The sequence below is a fragment of the Pongo pygmaeus genome, chromosome 13 (genome assembly GCF_028885625.2).
Source record: "Pongo pygmaeus isolate AG05252 chromosome 13, NHGRI_mPonPyg2-v2.0_pri, whole genome shotgun sequence".
NCBI classification, from domain to species: Eukaryota; Metazoa; Chordata; class Mammalia; order Primates; family Hominidae; genus Pongo; species Pongo pygmaeus.
Window position 1 is genome coordinate 91774408 of NC_072386.2, and position 27372 is coordinate 91801779.

At 38.0% G+C, this 27372-nt stretch overlaps 2 protein-coding genes across 7 annotated transcripts; one reads left to right on the forward strand and one right to left on the reverse strand.

Moving 5' to 3' along the window:
• Window positions 1-1751: 1751 nt before the first annotated feature.
• On the reverse strand, window positions 1752-10429 carry MRPL50 (mitochondrial ribosomal protein L50). Its single transcript, XM_054501900.2, has 2 exons — window positions 10265-10429; window positions 1752-2640 (listed from the first exon to the last, which is right to left on the reverse strand). The coding sequence occupies exons 1-2, from the start codon at window positions 10354-10356 to the stop codon at window positions 2256-2258; spliced, it is 477 nt and encodes a 158-aa protein (XP_054357875.1). The 5' UTR covers window positions 10357-10429; the 3' UTR covers window positions 1752-2255.
• A 121-nt stretch (window positions 10430-10550) lies between these two features.
• ZNF189 (zinc finger protein 189) lies at window positions 10551-22429 on the forward strand. Of its 6 annotated transcripts, none has more exons than XM_054500128.2 (4): window positions 10625-10953; window positions 11165-11300; window positions 11651-11777; window positions 19702-22429. In XM_054500128.2, the coding sequence occupies exons 3-4, from the start codon at window positions 11744-11746 to the stop codon at window positions 21420-21422; spliced, it is 1755 nt and encodes a 584-aa protein (XP_054356103.1). In that variant the 5' UTR covers window positions 10625-10953; window positions 11165-11300; window positions 11651-11743; the 3' UTR covers window positions 21423-22429. The 6 variants fall into 6 exon arrangements, with proteins under 6 accessions (XP_054356101.1, XP_054356100.1, XP_054356102.1 ...); XM_054500129.2 differs by having other exon boundaries at window positions 11693-11777; XM_054500130.2 differs by having other exon boundaries at window positions 11696-11777.
• Window positions 22430-27372: the final 4943 nt, after the last annotated feature.

Below are 27372 nucleotides of genomic sequence, written 5' to 3' on the forward strand. Positions count from 1 at the left end.
CCAAATGATTAACATGCACGTTAAATTTTGAGAATATTGCTCTAGGCTACAAAGGAGAAATTTCTTCTGTCCTAACAATCACATGAAGCTGCTTGGTTTTTGCAGTTACCACTCCAGTTGTAACTGTTTTCCACATAGACCTTCTCATCCCTTATTTCCATCTTGCCCTTTGTTTTTCTGTGTCTCTGGAGCAGAAGGGAAAATTGTATAGAAAATGAGATAATGAAATTCTGTACATAAAATTCCAATGATTCCATGCTGAATCTTTTACACAGCAGAAGCAGAAGGACATACAGCAGGCCTTCTGTACGTAAACCCTTTAAAATTACATCATATGTTTGATTATCTCATTAAACAACAGCAAGCCTAATTTAATCTTTCAGGAAAACTAGAGGCCATTATTCTGATATAGTCACTGTATTGAACTATAAACCAGTGATGCCCTCTAGAGGTACTGATGGATGTGCAGTTTACCTTCCCTGATGGGATGTTTACCCTCCTTGTCGGCTAAATTTACCAAGACTGTGTGTTCCCCATCTGTGGATTTGACCAATTGTGGATCAAAAATGTTCGGGGGGGAAAAAAAGATGACTGCATCTGTACTGAATATGTATACTTCTTTTCCTTCTCATTATTCCCTAATCAGCATAACAACTATTTACATAGCTATTTACATTGTATTCACAATTGTCAAAGCTATTTACATTGTATTCACAATTGTCAAAGCTATTTACATTGTATTCACAATTGTGAATACTATTTACATTCACAACTATAACATATAACATAGTATTCACAATAGTTACGTTCACAACTATTTACATAGTATTCACAATTGTAAATATTATTTTATAGCTATTTACATAGCTACATATTTACATAAATTTAACATTTACATATTTACATAACTATTTACATTGTATTCACAATTGTAAATACTATTTACATCCTATTCAGTATAAGTAATCTAAAGATGATTTAAAGTATATGGGAGGATGTGCATACATAATATGCAAATACTAAATCATTTTATAAAAGGGGCTTGGGCATCTGTGGACTCTGGTATCCAAGCCGGTGTCCTGGAACCAGTCCCCAAGGAATCAACTGTAATGTCTAAGCTCCAGAGCTCCAGGCACTCTGACACCTGAAGTTCTTGAATGAAGTGCCTGTGGATGATATTTGTAGGGCATGTCTATACTGTTAACTAATTTTCTTAATGAAGATTCTAGAATTTATATTCCCAACTGAATTTTGCCCTCTTCAAAGGAGTAACCCTGGGAAAGAGAATAAATGCAATTTCTTTTGTTAAAAACCCTTCTATCACTTTTCTTTAGGAATTGTCAGCAGTCAAAACAATATAAGATATTCCTTCTGTCTCAATACTCTCCAGCCATATCTAAAGCTTGAAAAAAAAATCCCGAATTTAACACCTTTGTCATTCAGAACCATCTGATAACCTGCTATTTAAGTAATTTCCACAAATTAAGTGCATTAAAGCACAAAGACTTGCCACTCTAGTGAATACTCAGCACCACTTTTTAAAAGTTATAGAGAAAAAGGTCTAAAATAAGCATCATCTCCTCTGAAGAGAATATGCAATTAGACATAGAATCTGGCACATCTCTTATGAGGAATAGTCACAGCACTCAATATTTGGCACATATTCTAATTTTTTCAAAATTATACTTACTGGAAAGAAATGGCAAGGCAGAACACAAGCAAATTTCACTTAAAAAATTTACAACACACAATACACTTTAACAAATCTACTTTAATTCTAAAAGAAATTAATCTAGAACTGTCAGTAATACACAACATACTTTTATGTTTCTTTTATAGGTATCTATCTAATAAAAGTTTATTTGTGTATGTGCAATGCATAACTCTACCTTAGATATGAATCCTAACAGGATGAAAATAGTTTCTTGCAACTACTTTATACTTATGAAGGGTGTGAACTTGCAATGTCCTCCTGTCTTAAACCCAAGTTAATGACAGTGCCCTCTCAAAACTTTTCATAAATAATGACCTCATTTCATTTAAAAAATGGTTTCAGCAAATACGAAAATAGAAAGTCCGTTATTTGTCCATTTGTAATATGAGAAAAAAAGAGATGATACATTCCTCTACAGAAAAAGTGGGTTTAGAGAACAGTTCTGGTACTATTTCACATGGTAAAGTATCAAAAGGTCTAATGAGCAGCCCCCTTGCTCAGGGAAAAACAGTGATTTCAATGTGTTTCTCTTCCGAATTGCTTAGTAACTCCAAGTGATTTTCAAATTGGGGGGCAGATTACTGGCACTGAGTTCATCAAATTTAGATCTATCTTGAATAGGGACATTATAGAAATCAAGAACATCTCTAACCCTGCACATCTGGTGGAGTCTGGAGTTAGGGACTACATGACCCAAGTCATCAGCTAAATGAGCCAAAAGATTGAACTTTAGACGACTATCTTCCAGGGAGATGTCTTGCCAATTACTAGGAAGAGATGAACCAAAAAATTCTTTAACGTAAGATTCCAAACGACTCTGGAGATCTTCAGGTGGTGTGTATGCTCGGCTTCGTAAGGGTGGACACGCTAGGATAGGTTCCTTTTTCTCTTCTACTGTCTCAACAACCACCGGCTCTTTCTCTTTTCTGGAATGATCAAAAACAAACACACAAATCCATTAATGAAGTTGACAAACACCAGACCAAATCTTGCCTACCAATCAAAATCAACAATGGCACACTGATTACCGCTGGGGACCACTGTGAGTAGGAAAGAATATGGTAGGCCTCTGCCATTGGAACGTTCATGGTTGAACTGAGTTGGGAGAGACAGAAAAAAGCTAAGTATATATTTTACATACTGTAAGAATTCCTAAGAATGGGTGAAGAAGTAAGGTAAATCATTGTCTGGGATTCCCCATCCTCCAAGATACCACCCCAATCTACCTTTCTGGTCTTACCTTTCACTGATTACCTAAACATACTCCATGTGATACTCTATATCCTGTGTCCCAAGCACACTCCCACTTTCCTGACACAATGTGTTGGCTCAAGTCATATCTTAAAATGCCTGTCTTTTATCTTCACCTATGGAAATCTTGCTTATTCTGTAAGTCTTAGGATAAAATTGTTCTCTTCCAAGACGCTTTACCTAATTTCCAGAATCAAATATAATTGTGATTTCATGTGATCTCTTCAGCAGTTTATACTGCTCTCAGAGTGTATCACATCCTACCTGACTTTTAATTTTACTTACATTCTACTTCACAGAAAGTGAAGAGATGGAAAAAGATATTCCATGCAAACAGAAACCAAAAAGAACAGGAGTAGCTATACTTACATCAGACAAAATAAATTTCAAGTCAAAAACTATAAAAGAGATAAAGAAGGTCATTACATAATCATAAAGAGGTCAATTCAGCAAAAGCATATAACAATTATAAATATATATGCAACCAATATTGGAGAACCTAAACACATAACACAAATATTAATAGATCTAAAGGAAGAGATAGACTACAATACATTAATAGTTGTGGATTTCAACACCCACTCTCAATAACAGGCAGATCATCCAGACAAAATCAGCAAAGAAAGACTGGAATTACATTCTACACCAAATGAACTTGACACTTAGAGAACACTTCACCCAACTGCTGCAGAATACATATTCTTCTCATGAGTACATGGTACATTCTCCAGGGTAGATTGTATCAGAGAACACAAAATAAGTTTTAACAAATTCATAAAACTCAAAATCATATCAAGGACTTTTCTAACAACAAGGAAATATAACTAGAAATCAATAACAAGAACTCTGGAAACTATACAACTACATAAAAAATAACATGCTCCCAAATGACCAATGAGTCAATGATGAAATTAGGAAGGAAATTTTAAAACGTCTTGAAGCAATAAAAATGAAAACACAACACATCAAAACCTATGCGATACAGCAGAAGCAGTAGTAAGAGGGAAGCTTATAGTAATAAACATCTACATGAAAAAAGAAAAACTTCATATAAACAATCTAAAGATGCACCTTAAATTAGAAAAAGACAAACCAAACCCAAAATTAGTAGAAGGAAAGAAATAAGATCAGTGTAGAAATAAATGAAATAGAGTAAAAAAGCAATAAAAAAGATCAATGAATTAAAAAGTTGGTTTATTGAAAAGTTAAAATCAACAAACCTTTAGCTAGACTAAAAAAAACAGAGAGAAGACACAAATACATAAAATCAGAGGCAAAAAAGGAGATATTACACTGATACCACAAAAATGTAAAGGCTAATTACAGATTGTTACAAGCAACTATAAGTCGATAGATTGGAAAACCTAGAAGAGATGGATTAATTCCTAGACACAGACAACTTACCAGGATTGAATCATGAAGAAAAAGAAAACCCAAACAGAAATAATGAGACAGAAGCTGTAATAAAAGTCTCCCATCAAAGAAAAGCTTAAGACCTGATGGCTTCACTACTGAACTCTACCAAGCATTTAAAGAAGAACTAATGCCAATCAATACGAATTCTACAAAAGCTACTCCAAAACACTGAAGGAGAGAATACTTCCAAACACACTCTACAAGGCCAGCATTACCCTGATGCCAAAACCAGACAAAGACAAAATAAAAAAGGAAAACACATTCTACAAGACCAGCATTACCCTGATACCAAAACCAGACAAAGACAAAATAAAAAAGGAAAACTACAGGTCAATATTCCTGATGAGCACAGATGCAAAAACCCTCAACAAAACATTAGCAAGCAGAATTAAACCACACATTAAAATGATCATTCACCATGATCAAGTGGGATTCATCCCAGAATGCAAGAATGGTTCAATATATGCAAATCAACAAACTCGATACATCACACTGATAGAATCAAGAACAAGAATCATGTGATCATTTCAATAGATGCTGAAAAAGCATTTCATACATTCCAACATCCTTTCATGATAAAAACTGTCAATAAACTGGATACTGAAGGAACATACCTCAACATAATAAAGGTCATGTATGACAAACCCACCAAACAAGGACACAAAACAAGCTAGCATCATTGAATGGGAAAAAACTGAGTCTTTCCTCTAAGATCTTGAACAAGACAAGGATGCTCACTTTCATCACTTGTATTCAACACAGAACTTGAAGTCCTCGCCACAGCAATTAGACAAGAGAAAGAAATAAAGTACATCAAAATTGAAAAGAAGTCAAATTGTTCTTATTTGATATATGATCTTACATATCATATGTAAGATATATAATCTTATATATCTTGTTGATATATGATCTTGTATTTAGAAAAACCTAAATATCCACCAAAAAACTCTTAGAAATTATAAATTCAGTAAAGTTTCAGAATACAAAAATCAACATACAAAATCAGTAGCATTTCCATATGCCAACAGTAAACAATCTGAAAAAGAAATCAAGAAATCAACTCCATTAACAATAGCCACACACACAAAAAATCTAGGAATAAACTTCAACAAAGAAGTAAAAGATCTCTACAATAAAAACTATAAAACACTGATGAAAAAATTGAAGGGGACACACAAAAAATGGAGATATCCCACGTTCATGGACTGGGAGAATTGATGTTGTTGAAATGCTTATGCTACCCAAAGTGATATACTGTCAATGTAATCTTTATCAAAATACCAATGACGTTCTTCACAGAAATAGAGAAAAAAATCCTAAAATTCGTATGAAACCACAAAATGCCTTGAATAGCCAAAGTAATGCTAAGCAAAAAAAAAAAAAAGATCACACCTAACTGACCCCGCCTTGCTTCTAACCTTTAAGGTGTCCTTGTTCATTCGTGGGCATAGGCCAAACTAACCTTGGGAAGGAAATGAGTTTATGGTTTGACTCTGAAACAAAATTGATAATAGCCTTTTTCTGAAAAGACCTCCTTCCTGCCTGGAAACCAGTTTGCTTTTGTAGGACTAACAAATTAGCTACAAGATTAGAAATTATGGTTAGGGGTCATTCATACTCTGGCTGCAAGAGTCTCATCCTCCCCAAATTGCTCCTGGGATAACACTGCTATTGTAAAATTCAAGGTCAGTGCTTGAGATATTTTGCAGACCCTGCACTCAGTGGATTAGCTTACACCACCAAAGCCGGTAATCTGGCTCAATCAGTTCTGTGATCCCACCCAGGAACATAAGTTGGCAAGAACTCACTTAGACCCCCTATGATTTCATTTCCAACCCAACCAGTCAACACTCCCCATTTCCTGGGCCCCTACCTGCCAAATTATCTTTAAAACTTCCAATCCCCAAGTTTTCGGGGAGACAGATTTGACTAATAATAAAACTCCAGTCTCCTGCACAGCTGACTTTGCGTGAATTACTCTTTCTCCGTTGCAATTCCTCTGCCTTGATACATCAGCTCTGTCTAGGCAAAGTGAACCCGTTGGGCAGTTATAAAACTATAACACTACTAGAAGAAAACATTGGGGAGATGCTTCAGGACATTGGTCTGGGCAACGACCTCTTGAGTAAGACCTCAAAAGCACAGGCAATAAGAACAAAAATAGACAAATGGGATTACACTAAACTAAAAAGCTTCTGTGTAGAAGACAACATTGGGGAGATGCTTCAGGACTTTGGTCCGGGCAATGACCTTTTGAGTTAAGACCTCAAAAGCACAGGCAACAAGAACAAAAATCGACAAATGGGATTATATCAAACTAAAAAGCTTCTGCATAGCAAAGGCAACAATAAACAAAGTGAACAGGCAACCTAGAGAATAGGAGAAAAATTGGCAAACTATCCGACAAGGGATTAATAACAAGAATATACAAGGAACCCAAACAACTCAGTAACAACAAGAAAAAAAACCTGATTTAAAAATAGCAAAAGAACTGAATACATATTTCTCAAAGAAGATATACAAATGACCAACAGGTATATAAAAAAAATGATCTCTAATCATCAGGGAAATGCAACTCAATAACACAATGAGGTATCATCTCACCTGAGTTAAAATGACTATTATTTAAAAGATAAAAAATAACAAATGCTGGCAAGGATGTAAAGAAAGGGGAACACTAGTACACTGTTGGTGGGAATGTAAATTAGTACAACTGCTATGGAGAAAAGTATGGAAATTTCCCAAAGAAATTAAAAATAAAATTACCATATGATCTGGCAATCCCACTGCTGGGTATATGTCCAAAAGAAAGTTAATCAGTCTAACAGAGATATCTGTACTCCATGTTTATTACAGCACTATTCACAATAGCCAAAATATGGAATCAAACTAAGTTTCTACCAATGGATGAATGGATATTAAAAAAACCGTACATATACTCAATGGAATATTATTCAGCCATTAAAAAAGGATGAAATCCTGTCATTTGCAGTAACATGGATGAAATTGGAGGACACTCTTAAGTGAAATAAGCCAGGTGCAGAAAGACAGATATCGCATGTTCTCGCTCCTATGTGTGAACCAAAAAAAAATGACCTCATGGAGGTAGTAATAAATTGATGGTTACCAGAGGCTGGGAAGGGTAGTTAGGAGGTAAGGTATGAAGACAGATTGGTTAGAAATACAGTTAAAAGGAGTAACACAGTTAGAGAAGAGGAATACGCTAAAAAGAGTAAGTTCTAGTGTTTGATTTCACAATTAGATGACTATAGTTAGTAGTAATTTATTTATATTTCAAAATAGCTAGAAGTGAAGATTTAGAATGTTCCCAAAACAAAGAGATAAATAACGTGATGGATACGTCAACTATTCAGATTTGGCTATTACACATTGTATGCTTCCATCAAAATATCACATGTACCCCATAAATATCTACAACTATTATGCATCCATAAACATTAAAAAAAAATTACAAATAAACATCACCTCATACCCATTAGGATGGTCATTACCAAAAAGACAAGTGTGGTGAGGACATGGAAAAAACGGCACCCTTATATGCTGCTGGTGGGAATGAAACTTGGCATAGCCATTATAAAAAACAGTATTAAGGTTCCTCAAAAGTTATAAACAGAACTATCCTAACTATCCTAAGATCTAGCAATCTTACTACTCGGTATATATCCAAAGGAAATGAAAGCAGTTATCTCAAAGAGATATCTGCACTCTCATCTTCATTGCAGCATGTGTGTATACATGTAAATGTATACATGTATACACACACACACACACACACAATATTTAAGGCTGAATAAAATGCCATATGTGTGTATATATGTATATGTGTATCTATGTATGAATATATGTATATATTATGTGCTTGCATATATACACACACATAAAATGGCATTTTATTCAGCCTTAAAAAAGGATATTTGTAACACATGGATGAACCTGGAAAATATTATGCTAAGAGAAATAAACCAGACAGAGTAATACCACATGATCTCACTTATATGTAGTATCTAAAAAGTCAAATTAGGCTGGGTGCAGTGGCTCACGCCTGTAATCCCAGCACTTTGGGAGGCTGAGGTGGGTGGATCATGAGGTCAAGAGATCGAGACCATTCTGGCCAACATGGAGAAACCCTGTCTCTACTAAAAATACAAAAATTAGCCGGGTGTGGTGGTGGGCACCTGTAGTCCCAGCTACTTGGGAGGCTGAGGCAGGAGAATCACTTGAACCTGGGAGGCAGAGGTTGCAGTGAGCCAAGATAGCACCACTGCACTCCAACCTGGAGACAGAGTGAGACTCCATCTCCAAAACAAACAAACAAAAAGTCAAATTCATAGAAACAGAGAGTAGGATGGTGGTTACCAGGGGTGGCGGAAATGGAGAGACGCTGGACAAAGGTAAAATTTAAATTATGTAGAATGAAAAAGTTCCAGAGATCTAATGTACACCATGGTGATGATCATTAATAATACTGTACTGTACACTTGAAATCTTCTGAGAGTAAATCTTAAGTGTTTTCACCACACACACAAAAATTCTAACTGGCCAGGTGTGGTGGCTCACCCCTGGAATCCCAGCAATTTGGGAGGCCAAGGCGGGAAAATTACTTGAGCCCAGGAGTTCAAGACCAGCCTGCGCAACATAGTGAGAACTCCTTTCTCTAAAACAAAATAAAACAGAAAGTATGTGAAGAGATGAATATGATAATTAGCTTGACTAATAATCAACATCAAGTTGTATACCTTAAATATATAAAATTTTTAAAATAGTAAAGAAAATATAATCATCATTCTCAGTAATCTCTTATTTCCTCTAGTTTTCTTCATAATTTACCACTTCCTGAAATTACATTACACATTTGTTCATTTCTTCCTCCATTAGAACATATGCCCTACGAGAACAAAAATTTGGTCTGTTTTAGTAACCACTGTATTCTTACAACACCTAAGATATAGCCTGGCATATAGTAAACAGCCTAAAAAATATTTGTTGAGTGAATGAATAAAACAAACTGGGAAGAGATTTGAGAGATAATAACAAATATTAACCAAAGAAGAGGGAAAGCTAATATTTGAACTGATGAAAAAGATCTTTCCTAACTAATTGTAGTGGTTTTGTTTGAAACCTAAGAGGGCATACATTGTTCCCTAAGGTTCCCACCATACGTTTTGATTTCCTAAACACTATCTAAGTCAAATTAGATTTACCTTCAAACAATTACACACGGTGCAGCCGTGCAGCAGAAAAAGCAGTAGATGGGGAGTTAGGAGGCATATGTTCTAGATCCAGTTTTGCAATTAACTTGCTTTGTGACTTTGGGAAAATCACTTCCCTCCTGTGGGCCTGTTTTCTCATATGTTGGAGTACCTCGAGGAGGAGAATGGATTTTGTTTTTCCTGCTGTATCCTAGGCGCTTAGAGTAATGCTGGCGCTAAGAAATCTGTTGAATGACTAAATGAATGAACAAACAAAATGAGGAGGCAGTACTTCATTACTGAACCTTGCTTGTGAAGAAACACAGCCGGCAAATGAGTTTAGTTTACCAAGCGCTTTCATGTGTTTGCAAACACACTCGGTGTCTCGCACACGAGGTTAATCCTGCTTGCTTAATAAATAAATGAATGAGTGAAGTGAAAAGGAAAGGGGGTGGTATTTCCGTTATAAGATGAGAAAACTAAGGCCGAGAGTGGAAGAGACTGGGTCCCACCACTCAATGAGTGCTTCTCAACTCGGGACCCTAACCGGACCTCCTTGTCCTTGCTCTAATCAGGCGCGGGACCGCGATGGCCTAACACTCTCTTTTGAATTCGTCCCTAATCCTCCTTAACTTTCCTTGAACATGACCCACCGTCCACCATTCAGCTTTACCTGAATCGAGACCAAAATTCTCTACGTGGTGTCCCTGAGACTGTCCACATGAAGACTCTTCTGGTAATGCCCGACACAGATCGCGCCGCCATCTTCGATGAGATCCACGGGCCTGAGCGCAGCCTTCAGCCAGCAGTGACGCGCCCAGACCAGCCAATCGGATACAATCCCAGTGGCAAGCGCTTTCTTTTTCCTGTAGGCTCCCTCGCCCTTTGCACGCTGGGAAATGTAGTCCAATAGCTGTTGCTGGCGGCGTCTGGACCGCGGCGCTCTTTCCGAGCATGACGGGAGTTGTAGTTGAGGGGGCCCCGGGAAGAATCTGGGTGACGCCTTCTGGTCCGGGGGCGGGCGGTCATAGCGTTACTTGGCTGAAAGGAGGAGGAACTGGCAGCGGGGAGGAGGCTCTAGCGAGGCCTGAAAGGCTGCGTAACCAGGCAGGAGTAGGGGTTGGGGTTCGGGGTTGGGGGACAGCCAGGGATCGCGTCTGATATGCTGTTGGGGTCGTGACCGTCTGGGGGCCGAGGCAGGCACTGGCCAGACCCAGCCAGGGATCCTCGTCTTCGTCGAGCCTAATTTCCAGCAGCCGGGTAGGCCTCAACAGAGGCTCCTTTCCGTGAGGCCGCCCCCAATTCCTGCCCCTATTCTCTGCCTGGGAGATGGCTTCCCCGAGCCCCCCGCCGGAGTCAAAGGTAAGTAAGCACCCCCCGGGGATCCCGGTTGTCTCGCCACTACCCCAGCTAGGCCGCACCACTGGTTTCTCCCCCAGGCCCCCCACCAACCTCCTGACCGCCTCTTTAGGGCCAGCGCCTTGCAAGGAACTCCCCACTAGTGCGCTGGGGTGCGGTTCGCGAACAAACTGCCCACTGGCTCTCTCTTTTTTTTTTTTTTTTCTTTTTCTAGAGATACTTGATAAATCGGCCTGAGAAAATAAGTAATGCTCCAGACTAGCTCTCTCATTTGTGAGTTCTTCAGGTGAAGCACCATTTTTGACCTTCCCTTGTGTCTTCTGTTCCTGGCACAGTGCCTGGACCCCAAGGTACACGCTTAGAGAACCTCAAGGAATTGAATTGAATAGAGTCACAAGCCAGTGCAAATGGAAAATTGAAATAGGCAGTGAGGTGAGGGAAGCTTGGAGAGGCCTTGGGGCAGTTTACTAAAATTAAACTCTTAGGGCATAATAAATCAGAAAAGCCTTATCCATAGGTCCTTTCTAGTCTGAGATGTCTGTCAGTTACAGTTCGTTCCCAGAATTGGGCAACATATGGAACTTTCAGTTATGTTCCTCGTAGCCTACTTGGCCACAATAAGTGATTGCCTCTGCCACTTTTAGTGGTAGACTTGTCCTTGAGACAACAGGAACTGACTACAGAAATCATACTATTTCAGGGGTTGCTGACATTTGAGGATGTGGCTGTGTTTTTTACCCAGGAGGAGTGGGATTATCTGGACCCAGCTCAGAGAAGCCTGTATAAAGATGTCATGATGGAGAATTATGGAAACCTGGTCTCACTGGGTAAGAATCTGCTGTTTCTCTAATTAAAATATCTAAGAAGGTAGAGATAAATCAGACCAACAGAACATTTGGACGGAAACCAGTACCAAAACTGCTTTGTTCCAAAGTTCTGATTCAAACCTTTTAGGCATTAATCGTTTCCATAACTCTCATCCCTAGCTTCCTTGAAGTGACCAAACTGCAAGCCTTTCGGGCATCCTGTCTTCATAATCTCATTCCCATATTGTTCTGTACTTTCCGTCCTGGCTCATCCTCCCACAGCTTTCCTCCCACCCCTTTTCACTCTGCGTTCTGGAGCCCCTGTTCGTCTTCACATAATGTTCCTTCCCTCCTGGCCTTAACTGAAACCTGGCACTTTCCCAAGGACAACGTTTCTCTGGCAGTTTTTCAAGTGGGGGCTGCTTATTCTCCCACATCCGCCTCCTTCCCCATCCTTTGTCTCAGTGTTGGAAGGGGGAAGTTATTGTTCACTCAGCTTTTAAATGCTGTCCCCTAAGCATTAGTTTTCCACCTTCAAATAAAATATCTCCTTCTTTGAGGTCTCAGCAGTCTTGCTTTTTCCATTCAATTCCTTTTCACTGTCTGTCAACTTTTAGTTTGGTCCTTCACACATAACTTTGTCACATGTTTCATAGTCTATTTTAACTCATGCCATGGATGACCCAGTTAATACTTCAGCCTCAGTGGATCTTACTTCAGGGACCCTGTTTTCCACTTTTTCTCAGCACCTTACATCATTAATCATACCAGTTTTGTCATAACAGGCAAATTGTAAATCCCAATACCCTATTCTCTGACCAGTTATTCGGCAATGGAAGTTTATTGACTGTGACTAGACGAGGGTAACCAAAACAGACAGGCTTTCTCCCCTTGTGGAGCTTACTACAACTTCTCTATCTTTCCTACTCCTTTCCACCTAAACCCATTCATTATTAACGATGTTTCCTATCCCTTGAAGTCTCTGTTTTTTCACCAAGGTGTCCAACATTTCTGGGCTTGTCTCCCCATCTAATCACCAGCAAGCTCTCTTGCTAGCTTGTCATTATTCTCTACCCATTCTGCAAACTTCAAATCCTGTATTTGTTATAAAATGCACCTTTCCTTCTTTCCTACCCAAATTGCTAAACATAGCAGGAGAAATTCTCTAACCAGAAAGATTGATATCCTGTATATAAGTATGGCCTTTTTCTTCTACTCTCCACTGGGTTTTTATATCTTAGCAATATTTTTTGTCCTTGATATGCTCACTGCCCTGTTCTTTTTAGTGACTATTCCAAAAGCTTATCCATCATTCAGTAGTGAAGCTCACCTTCTGTTTCTCAGAGAAAATGAAGGCCAATAAGCATGAACTCTCAACTTCTCTGCCTCTTATCTACACACTTAAAGCTGCTCTCATCTTCTCACCTTTCTAGAAACTAATCAGTTATTCTTTTTTCCCTTATACTTTCAGTCACTATTTCTTCTCCCTTGGTACCCTTATTCTGATGATTGGTATGTTCATAACTCTTCAATAGGAGAAAAGAGAGGAAAAAAGAAAAAATCCCTTCTATGAATCAGACACTCCCTCTTGCTGCTGCCTATAATTTACTACTTGTTCTCTTCATAGTCAAGATTTTGTAAGAGTAGTTAATGTGTGTTCTGTACTTCTTTACCTCCCCTTGTGTCTGAGCCCTTTTGTCTTGCCTCTAATACTCCCTTTAAATTGTTTGTCAGTGATCTGTAACACGTCATTGTCAAATGCAGTAGACTCTTTTGGGACCTTATTTTATTCTACCTCTCTATGAATATGTGAAACTCTTTATTGTTTCCCTCCATTAGCTTGCATTCTCAGACTTCCCCTTAGTCTCTACTCTTTCCTTGGGGGACCTTACCTACACTCAGGTCATCAGCTACCACTCTGTGAAAATAATCTCAATTTTTTTTTCAAGATGTAGCCTCATTCTATTGCCCAGGCTGGAGTGCAGTGGCGTGATCTCAGCTCACTGCAGCCTCCGCCTCCTGGGTTCAAGAGATTCTCCTGCCTCAGCCTTCTGAGTAGCTGAGAAAAACAGGCGTGCACCACCACACCCAGCTAATTTTTGTAGTTTTAGTAGAGAAGGGGTTTCACTGTGTTGGCCGGGCTGGTCTCGAACTCCTGATCTCAGGTGATCCGCCCACCTTGGCCTCCCAAAGTGCTGGGATTACAGGTGTGAGCCACCGTGCCTGGCCCAAATCCTTATTTCCACCTAAGAAAGGTAATGTGGAGCCTAACTGCCTAGGTTTAAATCCTCGTTCCACCACTTACTTAGCCTGGTGAGTATAGTGATTTAACCTCTCTTTGCCTCAGTTTATTTTTTTATAAAATGGAAATAATAATAGCACCTACCTCATAGGGTTATTGTGAGCATTGACTGAATTAATATATGTAAAACACTTGACACACTAACATGTAGTAAGAACAATATAAATGTTGACTTATATTGTTGTCATCATCTTCTCTGTTGAGTTTCAAATTCCTAGTCATCTTTTGAAGACCACATGAGTAACTCAAACCTGGCAAGTTTCAATCCATTAAAATCAAGGGCCTTCTCTCCAGAGTTAAGCACTCCTTTCTTTGTTTTACCTTGTATATACTCCTGCTATTGAATTTATCATACTATACTACAATCATTCCATATATGTTACTTTTCTAACCTCACTGATTACCATGAGGATGGTAAATATACCTGTTTCATTTGATTTCTCCAGCACTTAGCATAGAGTCAGGCCTGTATTATATGCTTCGTAAATATTTATATGACTGAGTAAGTACAGTTAATTTAAGACTCAGTATCTCTTAACTGGATTATTGCATTAACCCCTAAACTACCCCCTTGCCACTAGTCTCCTTTTTTAAAATGTATTCTCTCTACTGCCACCAAAGTGATTTTGTATTAGTTAACTGTGTAAAACTTCTGATGGTTCCTGATAGCTTAAAAGATAGAAATCTTAATTTCTTATCATATAGGACCTTCCAAGTATAGCCTCTGCCTATCTTTCTTGCCTCACCTGTTTTTTCCTGCACACCACTTTAGTCTTCAGCCATATCAGCTGCTGATATATGTGTGTGTGTGTGCATGTGTGTGTGTGTGTGTGTTTTAATATGCCATGTTGTCTCTCAGTCACTGCCAGCTTATCCATACATACGGTATTCTGGTTGATAGAACCAAGTAAGTGCCTGGCCCTGCCTTCTCCTAGAACTGCAGCATGTAAATACCATATGGACAAGGTGTGACAGTGTGCCCATAGATGATCTTGTACTTGGAGGCTGTCTTCTTTATTTCAGCTTAAATACAGCTTTCCATCATTCATCATTTCTCCTCCCACAGTCTTTTCATCCTCCTCAATAGACCCTATCTCCATCCCTTTGGTGAGAGCTCCCTTGATGAGAGATCACTATGACTCTACTGTTGCAATGCAGTATTCTCTTCTACGTCATCTTAACTGCTTTTCATAATGCAACTCTTGTCTAGCTTTATGGTTTTGGCTTTTCATTCATACTTTTCCTTTTCAAGCTTATTTTTAAAAAAACTTTAATAGCTACATTGATGATACGGTTGATAGCTTAATTTCTCAGATCTTTGACATCTTCAATTTTAATGACTCTTTCCGCAATGACTTGCAGAGTGCCACCTTATTACTGTGTCTTCACATGGCAGAAGGGGAGAGAGGTAGAGCAAACGTTCTGGTCTTTGTTCCTCTTTTTATAAGAGCACTAATCCCATCATGGGGGCCCCACCATCATGACCTCATCTAAATTTAATTACTTCCCGAAGGCCCCACCTCCAAATATCACATTGTGGATTAGGGCTTCATATGAATATTTGGTGGGAACACAAACATTCAGTCTATAACACTGTCTTATCTCTTTTTTCTCCTTGACAGTTTAGTCTTTCCTCCTTATGTTCACATACTTCTGTCCTTTTGGCTTCTGGTTTGATAGGTTACAATTCTAGCTACCTTCCGAATAACTAGCGATTTCAGTTTTAATTCCAGGTTCTTTGGCGAAACCCACTTTGAGTCAACTATCTGTGTAGAAAAATTGGCCATGACCACAGGATGGGAAGATATTGCATAAGCATTGCCAAGCCCAGATCTAATGGGTAGTCACTTCAAGGCTGCTCTGTGTGGAAGCCTTACACTTGTTTTCTTCACCTGCCTGTCCTGTCGACCTATTTATTTTTATGCGAATGTCATTGTTTTATTCACTTTAACAATATATTACATTTTATGTCTGGTAATATAAGTCATTCTTAAATAATCTTTTTCAGGATGTACTTCACTAGTCTGCCTTCTTCTAAACTTTAGATTTATTTACTTTTTTATTGGTTCATATGATTTTTGATTGGAATGTGATTAGTTTCATAGATTGAAAGGAATTGAGATCCTTATAATATTGAATCTCTTTAGCCATTCGGTTGACTCTGTTTAACTGTATCCTTTTGTCTTTCAGAAAAATTGTATGGAATATTTTTATGGATCTTACACATTTCTTATGTTTATTCCTAGGTTTTATGTTTTTTGTTACTATTGTGAAGAGTTTATATCATTTCTGTATAATATTTACTTTTTTTGTACTAAGAACAAGATTTTTAATCTTGTTATGATTATATTTTCATTTGCATCTTCTAGGAATTTTAGGTATATATTCATATCATCTTCAAGTAATGATCATTTTATCTTATTCATTTGAATGAAATTGACAGAACAGTATCCACTAATCCAACTAATATAACTGAACAAATATTCTGAAGAAACTGCCTTCTCACAAAGAATTTACAATCTAGTGGAAGAGACAAACAGTTAAAAAATGCAGTGTAATCATAGCAATAATAGAATTACGGTCAAGGACTGGTAATAGAAAAATAGAACACCTAAATCTGTCTAGTGGACTTAGTAAAGGCTTTGTAGAGGAACTGTTGCTTTAAACTTAAAGATTGCTTTGAATCTTAAAGTGAAACCAAAAGTTTGCCAGGTAAACAGTGTTGAGGGACATTGAGTAAATGAGATATGTAAAGATAAGACATGAAAGACTGTAACACAAACAATTTGCCTACATAAAGTATGATAAAGTAGGTAGAAACATGACTTGAGGCTTACAGACTGTGTCATGAAGGGTTGTATCATAGCAAAGAGCTTGATTCGATCTTAAAGGTGATGGGGAGCTGCTAAATCTACAGGTGATGAGATGAGTAGAATTCCGTTTTACAGAGATCTCTTCTAGAATCAGTATGGCATATATAATGTGTTGGCAGCCTGAAGACTGGAGCCAAAGATTATAAGGCAGCTAGATGATTGTGAGGGATGAAAGATAGGTGCTAGAGAGAAATCCAGGATTTGGATGATTGATTAACAGTAAGAAGAAGGGAGAAATACGGGATGATTCCTGCTTTGAGACTGTAGGGTAATGGATGATGGTGCCTTTCAAGAGATAATTAAAGGTGGGGAAAGGCATGAAAGCAGATGATGATGACCATGTTAATTGTGAGCCCTTTGTGAGGCATTTAACTGGAGATATCTGGAGGGTGTATATACAGAACAAGTAAGGATGTAAATGTGGGTAACAATAACAAAAATCAGTTGACAAAGGAAAAGAAAGAAATGAGGGAAATTTATCAGAAAAGGCCAAAGAAGTAGGGAAGGAAATAGAAGAATGTAATAGCGTAGAAACCAAAAACAGATAATGTCAAGAAATAGGGGTGGTCAGCAGTGTTAGATGCTGCTGAATAACATAAGTACTGAAACATGTCCATTTTAGGCCAGGCACGGTGACTCACTCCTGTAATCCCAGCACTTTGGGAAGCCGAGTTGGGTGGATCACCTGAGGTCAGAGTTTGAGACCAACATGGTGAAACTCCATCTCTACTAAAAATGCAAAAAAATTAGCTAGGCACGGTGGCGGGTACCTGTAATCCCAGCTACTTGGGAGGCTGAGGCAGGAGAATTGCTTGAGCCTGCGAGGTGGAGGTTGTAGTGAGCCAAGATCACTCCATTGCACTCCAGCCTGGGCAATAAGAGTGAAACTCTGTCTCAAAAAAAAAAAAAAAAATGCCCGTTTTATTATTATTTGAGTCATTGGTAATCTAATGAGAAGTTTCTCTAGATACTGGAAACAGAAACCGGATTTCGCCATAGGTTGCAGAATAGATTGAATAGGAAGAGGCTGGGCATGGAAAACATAAGAAATAGAAAACCTCGGTGTTAAGATTTTTTTTCAATGCGTGGCTTTCATAAAGAGAAGGATTTCAGGTTCAAGATAAAATTGGACGTATTTATGTAATGATAGGAAAGTGTCAATAGAGAGTGTGTATTGAAGAAAGAGGAAAGACGGGATAATTAAGCAAATGCCCAGAGGTGAGTGGGATCGATAAGTGGTGGATGCCTTAGCTTTGCATAAGAACCAGATATATCTTTATGTACCATTGGCAGATAATTTTATAGGTAGAGGACAGAAAGTTGAGGGAGTTCTTTCATGTTTTTTCATTATGTGAAAGAAAATACAGCCCACTGAAAAATTTGAGAGGGGACACTAAATAGCCTTAGAAGAAATAAAATTTCTAGTAGTTTCTTAGGGGAATAGGAAAAGGTTATTTTAGAATAAAATAATGAAGTAAGCAAATAGAAAATTCAAAGATGACTCCACAAAAAATTGAGAGAAAAGAGGATGTATGAAAAAGGAGCTTGTTTAGGGCCAAATATAAATGTGGTCATTATTGAATCTTCTAGTGGAATTATTTAATACCTATTCCAGCAAGAGATGGAAAATCAGGAAGATGTCAGAAGCAAGCCTAAATGTACTATATGACACTCTGTTATATCATAGACCACTGTGTTGTCTTTTCTTCAACACATGCAAGATTTTCATTTCTCAGTTGTCATGCAGCCTCTCAGTTGGAACAAGATGGTGAACCTTGGGTCTTATATTGTTAGAGAGTTTAGAATCACTTGTACTTGAGGTATGATTTGTGGTAGGTGAAGTCATAAGCTACCACAGACTGCCCTTTTTGGTTGTTGCTCCCATGAACTCTGACCATGTTTCTTAATACTTATTTTATTCTGCATCTCAATATCATAGACTCTCTGTCACCCAACCCTTTATTATTGTTTTTAAAAGCCATTTTGTCTCTTTTTACAGGAACTGCTTTTTACTTAAGATTTTCTTTATCATATTATTTTCTTTCCCCATTTTTTACTTAACATCCATTCCATTTGGCAGGGGGGCTTCATGTCTTATCTCTGAATCCTGGCTGATTACAGTGTTTCTGCAGTGCTTTTGATGGGCAGTGAGTAAATGCTTGTTAATGAATGAATTATTGTTTCCCCTGGATCTTTGTCTTTTATCCTTCTTAGCATCTTTTTTTATTTTTATTTTTATTTTTTTGAGATTAGGTCTCACTCTATTGCCTAGGCTGGTGTGCAGCGACGCAAACACGGCTTGCTGCAGCCTCAACCTGTTGGGCTTAAATGATCAATCCTCCCACCTCAGCTACCTGGGTAGCTGGGACTACAGGTGTGCACCACCATGTCTGGCTAATTTAAAAAAAAATTTTTTTTGTAGAGATGAAGTCTCACTGTTGCCCAGGCTGGTCTCAAACTCCTGAGCTCAAGTGATCCTCCCACCTCACTCTCCCAAAATGCTAGGATTACAGGCATGAGCCACTATGCCTGGCCATTAGCATCTGCTCCCTTATGTTAATTATTTGGTCTGATCATATTCCAATAATGCTTTCTCATCCTAAATTTTCTTGAACTTAGTAGAGTTTTTTTTTCATTCTACCCTGTTTTCCTTGATAGACTGATTAATCCCACCTTGACTTGATTTGTTTCTTTGTTTGCCCATCTTACTTTGTTTCTCCTTGCTTCAAAGACCTTGATTGATCTTTGTATTTCCTTTTTATTATTCCAGATGTTTTGAACAGAGATAAGGATGAGGAGCCAACTGTAAAACAAGAGATTGAAGAAATTGAGGAAGAAGTGGAACCACAGGGTGTAATAGTTACAAGAATCAAAAGTGAAATTGACCAGGATCCTATGGGTAGAGAAACCTTTGAACTTGTTGGTAGGTTAGATAAACAAAGAGGGATCTTCCTATGGGAAATACCAAGGGAATCTTTGACCCAGGAACAGAGAATGTTCAGAGAAAACACTAACATTATCCGTAAAAGACCAAACTCAGAAGAGAAATGCCATAAATGTGAAGAATGTGGAAAGGGTTTTGTCCGCAAGGCCCATTTCATTCAACATCAAAGGGTCCATACTGGTGAGAAACCTTTTCAGTGCAATGAATGTGGGAAAAGTTTTAGTCGCAGTTCATTTGTTATTGAACATCAGAGAATTCACACTGGGGAAAGGCCCTGTGAGTGTAATTACTGTGGAAAAACCTTTAGTGTGAGCTCAACCCTTATTAGACATCAGAGAATCCACACTGGAGAAAGACCCTATCAGTGTAATCAGTGTAAACAGAGCTTCAGCCAGAGAAGGAGCCTTGTTAAACATCAAAGGATTCATACAGGTGAGAAACCCCATAAATGTAGTGACTGTGGGAAAGCCTTCAGTTGGAAATCACACCTTATTGAACATCAAAGAACCCACACTGGTGAGAAACCTTATCACTGTACCAAATGTAAGAAGAGCTTTAGTCGAAATTCATTGCTTGTTGAGCATCAAAGAATTCACACTGGGGAAAGACCCCATAAATGTGGTGAATGTGGGAAAGCCTTTCGATTAAGCACATACCTTATACAGCATCAAAAAATTCACACTGGCGAGAAGCCTTTTCTTTGTATTGAGTGTGGAAAAAGTTTTAGTCGGAGCTCATTCCTTATTGAACATCAGAGGATCCATACTGGTGAAAGACCTTATCAGTGCAAAGAGTGTGGGAAAAGTTTCAGTCAACTTTGCAACCTTACTCGTCATCAGAGAATTCACACAGGAGACAAGCCCCATAAATGTGAGGAATGTGGAAAAGCCTTTAGTAGAAGCTCAGGTCTTATTCAGCATCAGAGAATACACACCAGGGAGAAGACTTATCCGTACAATGAAACTAAGGAAAGTTTTGATCCAAATTGCAGTCTTGTTATACAGCAGGAAGTCTACCCTAAGGAGAAATCTTATAAATGTGATGAATGTGGGAAAACTTTTAGTGTTAGTGCTCATCTTGTACAACATCAAAGAATCCACACTGGTGAAAAGCCCTATCTATGTACTGTCTGTGGGAAAAGCTTCAGCCGGAGCTCATTTCTTATTGAACATCAGAGAATCCACACTGGTGAGAGACCCTATCTGTGCAGACAGTGTGGAAAAAGCTTTAGTCAGCTTTGTAATCTTATTCGACATCAGGGTGTTCACACAGGTAATAAACCCCATAAATGTGATGAATGTGGAAAGGCCTTTAGCCGGAACTCAGGTCTTATTCAGCATCAGAGAATACACACAGGAGAGAAACCTTATAAGTGTGAGAAGTGCGACAAAAGTTTCAGTCAACAGCGCAGTCTTGTCAACCATCAGAAGATCCATGCAGAGGTGAAAACCCAAGAAACCCATGAATGTGATGCTTGTGGTGAAGCGTTTAATTGCCGCATTTCTCTTATTCAGCATCAGAAATTGCACACAGCATGGATGCAATAAATGTAGAGCAATACATAAGCTCAATTTGATTTGAGACTAGTACCCAAGTGCAGTTTTAGTATGGCTCAACATGGGTCAGATTTAGTGATAAAGCAAATTCTCCTTGGCCTCAGGCAAATAGTTTCTAAAGATTCTGTGAATAGTGGACAACTGCCCATGAGCATCTGACTTCCCTTACTCTTTGATGATCATAGAGAAAGACTTGGTAATTTATCTAAGTATCTTTAATAAATCTTTCGGCAGAGAGATTAAACCTAGATTCAGAGCATGGGTGCTCTGAGGGACAAAGTGGGATTAGTATAAGGGAGCTGGAGCAGCTGATAGTGGAAAACTGAGAATAATGATTCAAAGAGTCTTCTGTCACCATGTCATATTGTGGTTCTTTCAGTTCCATGATATGTTTGGCTCTGCATGCCAAAGTCCAGTGATTAAGCATATGTAAGTTGTCAAGGAAACAAAGCCCAAATGTTTTTAAAACAAGTATACAGTTTTTGTCATTGTTTAAGAAAGCCAGTTGTTTGGCATGTGAGTTAAAGGCAGTTCCAATGCCTGATGGTTCCCAGATCTGTGAAATGAGTGGACCATTAACCTTACATGTAAAGATTATGTTGGTAATTAAGAAACCTAACAAAGGTGTTACCAAGGAACCTTTGGGAGTGCCTTTTTTGTTTTTCAAGATGGACCCCAAAAAGTGGAGGAAGATATTGTTCTTTTGTGCCCTCCTACCTGTGAGAGATATTTGTAGTCCTATGTGAATGAGCTTATCCCTCCACAACCAGGTGCATATAAAAGTGTACATATTTTGACTGCCAAGAATTGGAAATGAAAAGACCTGGAGTCTATGCTAGGAAGCTGAGATATTTTGGTATTGCATTGGTTTTTATGGTAACTAGGTTTTGCATGCAATTAAAAATCCTTATTTCTTGTTCTAGGGCTTCCCTTAGTTAATGGTTATTATAAACCTATTAATTCATCTGTTCTAATCATTAAAACCTGTTTTGTTTTTCGCTTTGTGTAAGAGTTGTTACTTTAGTGTAAAACCAATTCTGTCAAACGCATTACTGTGTTTTTAAAATTAGAATCAAAGATAGGAAGGAAATAGCTGTCATTTGTTCTGTGTGTGACTAGTTAACCTTTTCTGGAGTAGCTCAATTAAGCCCAGGTTCTTTAGTTTCTGAGTATAGAATTCCAAATTACCAGAATTCTGTAATTCCAGCTTCCTAATAGTTTGAGCAAATGACCACTCCCTTTCTCCTGTACCTCAGTCATTCTAAAAATTACCTCCAGACTTTCATCTTCCCATCTCTTTATGTGTATACCTGCATGTGAGTGTGGAGATTATGGTACATGTATAGAAAGATACATATCTTTGTGCATTCCCTTATTCAAATTAGGTACTCATAGGTACTATACAGTTGACATTTCAAAACAATTTGTAGTCCAAGGAAAAGTACAAAAAACAACATACTGTGCCTGACTCATATAAAGTTATCCTGCCCTGGACCTTCCCAGTTGTATTTATTTTACACTAGTGGTTCCCAGATCAGGATCTCAACTAATGAGGTTCTTAGACCTGTTCTCAGTATTTTAAAAATCTATTGTGTATGTTTTCACTGCATGTAAACTGAAACACATTTCTTTGCTTTTTGTTGAAGTCACATCAGTTTCATGTATGGTTTTATCTTCCATAGCAGAAGCACTGGCTGCTGTTGACCTCATAGTAGTTTGAGGCTATGGTTGTATGAGGTATTCTTACATAATTTTTAATATCCTTGGACATGAATCTGGAATTTATAGAAATTTCATAATTTTAAAATCCTTGGACAACTCAGAACTCCAGTAACAGTGAACAGTTCTTGACTGCATATACAAATCATTGCTTATAAAAAACATAGAACCCTAAAAAATCATTTTTTTTTAAATTATACTTTAAGTTCTGGGATACATATGCGAATGTGCAGGTTTGTTACATAGGTATACATGTGCCATGGTGTCATTCTGCATGGTGGCATTGCAGAAATTTTCTTCCATTCTGTAGGTTGCCTGTTCACTCTGATGCTAGTTTCTTTTGCTGTGCAGAAGCTCTTTAGTTTAGTTAGATCCCATTCATCAATTTTGGCTTTTGTTGCTTTAGTGTTTTAGTTAATTTTGGTGTTTTAGTCATGAAGTCTTTGTCCATGCCTATGTTCTGAATGGTATTGCCTAGGTTTTCTTCTAGGGTTTTTATGGTTTTAGGTTTTACATTTAAATCTTTATTCCATCTTGAGCTAATTTTTGTATAAGGTGTAAAGAAGGGGTCCAGTTTCCGCTTTCTGCATATGGCTAGCTGGTTTTCCCAGGACCATTTATTAAATAGGGAATCCTTTCTCCATTGCTTGTTTTTGTCAGGTTTGTCAAAGATCAGATGGTTGTAGATGTGTGGTGTTATTTCTGAGGCCTCTGTTCTGTTCCATTGGTCTATATATCTGTTTTGGTACCAGTACCATGCTGTTTTGGTTACTATAGCCTTGTAGTATAGTTTGAAGTCAGTTAGCGTGATTCCTCCAGCTTTGTTCTTTTTGCTTAGGATTGTCTTGTCTATGTGGGTTCTTTTTTGGTTCCATATGAAATTTAAAGTAGTTTTTTTCTAGTTCTATGAAAAAAGTCAGTGGTAGCTTGATGGGAATAGCATTGACTTTATAAATTACTTTGGGCACTATGGCCATTTTTACGTAAAAAATCATTTTTTAAAAAAAGCAGTGCCGGGCATGGTGGCTCATGCCTGTAATCCCAGCACTTTGGGAGGCCAAGGCGGGTGGATCTCCTGAGGTCAGGAGTTTGAGACCAGCCTGACCAACATGGAGAAACCCTGTCTCTACTAAAAATACAAAATTAGCCAGGCATGGTGACACATACCTGTAATCCCAGCTACTTGGGAGGCTGAGGCAGGAGAATCGCTTGAACCTGGGAGGTGGAGGTTGCGGTGAGCCGAGATCACACCATTGCACTCCAGCCTGGGCAACAACAGCAAAACTCTGTCTCAAAAAAATAAAAATAAAAATAAAAATAAAAAAAGCAGTTAAGTGTCCATTTCTGTTTCCCAAGAAAATTATAAAAGTATGCAGAAGGCTCTAGAGAGGGAAATGTATCTAGAAGAGAAGGGAAGGAAAAAGTTAAATCAAGAGGAAGATGCTTAAGATGAAGCTAAAAGATGAGTACCAGGGAAGATGAATAGTATCTGAAGGCGGGGGAATTGTGAGATAACTGGTAGCTACAAATTGAACTCCTGATTCCTTGGTGAATTGGGAATGTGACAGGAGGTAAGGCTGTCCTTCTGTAAGGGCAGATCAAGAGTTGTCATGCTAGGGAGACTATTCTGCCTACAATTCTAGGGTACTATTTTGTATTTAAGTATGCTGTGTATATTAAAAGGGTACATATTTGAAGTGTTCAGCTCTTAGTTTTCACTACTAAACACCTATGTAACCAGCACTCAGCTTAAGAATAACATTACTAGTACTACAAATACTTCCCTTGTGCAACTTTCCAAATATTAAACCCCAAAATCCTATGTTCCATAGGGAGGGAAAGATTTGGGACCAGGTTTTTTGGTTGTTTGTGTTTTTTGTTTGTTTTTTAAATTTTCACCTGGTTCTTATTAAGTGTGCAAGGACCATGGTTCTTGACCTTCCTTAGGTTTGTGGATCTTAATTCTCAGAAAATTGCATGTGGAAAATACTGTGCCAGGGCCTCGTTTCTGTGTAAAAACTTCAAGAGGTCTTTAAAGTAGTCCAGTTGAGAGATTATGGTGCTTCAACTAAGGCAGTGGGAATGTGAGAAAGAGATGAATTTGAGAAATATTTATAAACAGATTTGGTTGCTAATTGGATGAGAAAACTAAGGAAGAGTAAAGATTCAAAGTCAGTTTGGGTTGTTGGTGCTCTTATTCAATGAGACAGGACAAAAAAAAAGTGCACCTTGTATGGAATGAGGAGATCACTAACATTTTGAATGTGTGTTAGTCTGTCTGTGAGATAGTAAAGATGTCCAGAGGCAATTGCAGATATGGATATGGTGCTCAGGAAAAAGAACTGGGCTAGAAATTGATTTAGGAATTCACCAGTGTTTAGACATGAATGGATTAAGCCTTAAGGAAAGAATACAGCAAGAAAAGAAGTCCAGAGATGGAATCCTAGGGCCTACTTTGTTTAGTGGGTAGGCAAGGTGCAAAGGAGACAGGAATAACCAGAAGTATGGGAAACCCAACATGTAGTGATAACTTCTATCAGAAAGTGATCCAGAAGCATGCTGCAGAAAGGCTGAGGAAGGGTTGAAGAGTGTCTTTTGGATTTGATAATTAGTCATTAATGGGTTTCTGTAAGAACAGCTTCTGGAGTTAGGAAGAGCCAGTTTTCAGGGGGCTAAATGGTATCTGGAGAGTAGATCATCAGCTCCCAAATATGGTCAATTCTTAAAAATTATTCTACATTCAAGTAGCAAAAATAATGATAATATAATATCCTTGTTAAAAAAAAGATAAATTGATTATTACAGACCTTTGTTCTGAAAGTGTGCTCTTTTCTAAAAAAAAAAAAAAAAAAAAAAACTAAGTCCTTTTTTGAAATAATAGTGATTTGGGAGGATAGTCTGTTACATTTATGTCTTTACTTAAAAAAAAATGGCAACCCTTTATTGGTTATTCTTTTTACTTCCTTAATTTTACTGTTCTATAAAGTTAGAGAATAAAAGTAGATTACTCGTCTGTGAGTATAAAGAGGGCTGTAGATGGAGATTAAAGAAAAATTTGAGTGGATAGCCAGTTGAGGGATAGGTTGAAGTTAGAGGAGAGCAGAATGAAAGTTGATTAAGTTATTAGATATGCTGAAATGAGTACTAACAGTTATGGAAAGATTTTCTTCAGGGACCTTCTTCAACTTGGGAGAAAATGAAAGAGGACGGATTTGGTGTCTGGCTGGGTGAGGGGAAAATCGAATTCACTTGAGATGACCCATTAAAAAAAAATAATCAAATCCATGTTTTGAGGATCAGGGAAGGAAGATGGGCAGACATGGTTAGGGGTAGAGTTAGGTGTCTTGTCAATAATAAAGGTTTGAAGGAGCAGCTGGGGATAGTTGGGATTTTATTTAGAGCCCAGCTGAAGTAAAACTTTTAAAAATTATTTTTATTTTTTACTCCTATGGCATCGCAAGAAGTAAAACTATGAACTTAATGAAATTACTCATATTTCTTCTGGGTATTAACATATGAGACAATTTTTAAAGAAAATTGAGCTTAAAGTAGATGAAGCAAATTATTGATTAGATAAAATTTTAAAATGAGCAGGTAAAAGGGGTCTTTGGTGGCAGAAAGAAAAACAGGCAAACATATTCTATTTCTCTGTAATTTTGATGAGTGAGGCATTTCACATTCATCTGTCTTCCTAAAGGAGGATGTCATCAGCAAATCTAGGGGCACACAGAACACACCTAGTTGAGCACAGTGCTTGCAGAATAAATTTCAACTCCTTTTTTGAAAACAATCTAGTCCAGGTATTCCAATCATTTTTTTTTAAAGTTGCTGTTCCCAGTCAGTATTTGATACATTTGACATTATTCTCCCTCATTCAAAAGTGTTTTGTGGCCCCAGGTGGGTAGTAGGGGTGGGTTGATTGGTTTCTTTAAAATTAAGTCCATCTATAATCATAATGCACAGACAAACAGAAGGGAGACACATTTGCTTTACCGCACAAGTGGGAAAGATCAATTAACATGTATTTAAAAAATTTAAAAATACCTGCTAGGTGTTATGTCAGTTTGATGGTGCGTCAAGCAGCCCTTTATCATCAAGGAGACTTGAAGACTTGAGGAATGCATAGTAAGCCACATGTGTTACATGAGACGGGAAAAATCACCCAACTTTCCAAAACTCTGAGTTTTGATTGTGTGATTTCATTCACACAAATAAAACATGG

Bases quoted from the DNA above. Each gene is read 5' to 3' on its own strand.
- MRPL50 (XM_054501900.2), bottom strand. From the start codon at position 10,356: ATGGCGGCGCGATCTGTGTCGGGCATTACCAGAAGAGTCTTCATGTGG. The intron at 2,641-10,264 runs GTAAAGCTGAAT...TGATCATTCCAG, and splicing joins GAATTTTGGTCTCGATTCAG to AAAAGAGAAAGAGCCGGTGG.
- ZNF189 (XM_054500125.2), top strand. From the start codon at position 10,921: ATGGCTTCCCCGAGCCCCCCGCCGGAGTCAAAG. The intron at 10,954-11,650 runs GTAAGTAAGCAC...ATACTATTTCAG, and splicing joins GCCCCCCGCCGGAGTCAAAG to GGGTTGCTGACATTTGAGGA. The intron at 11,778-19,701 runs GTAAGAATCTGC...TTATTATTCCAG, and splicing joins TGGAAACCTGGTCTCACTGG to ATGTTTTGAACAGAGATAAG.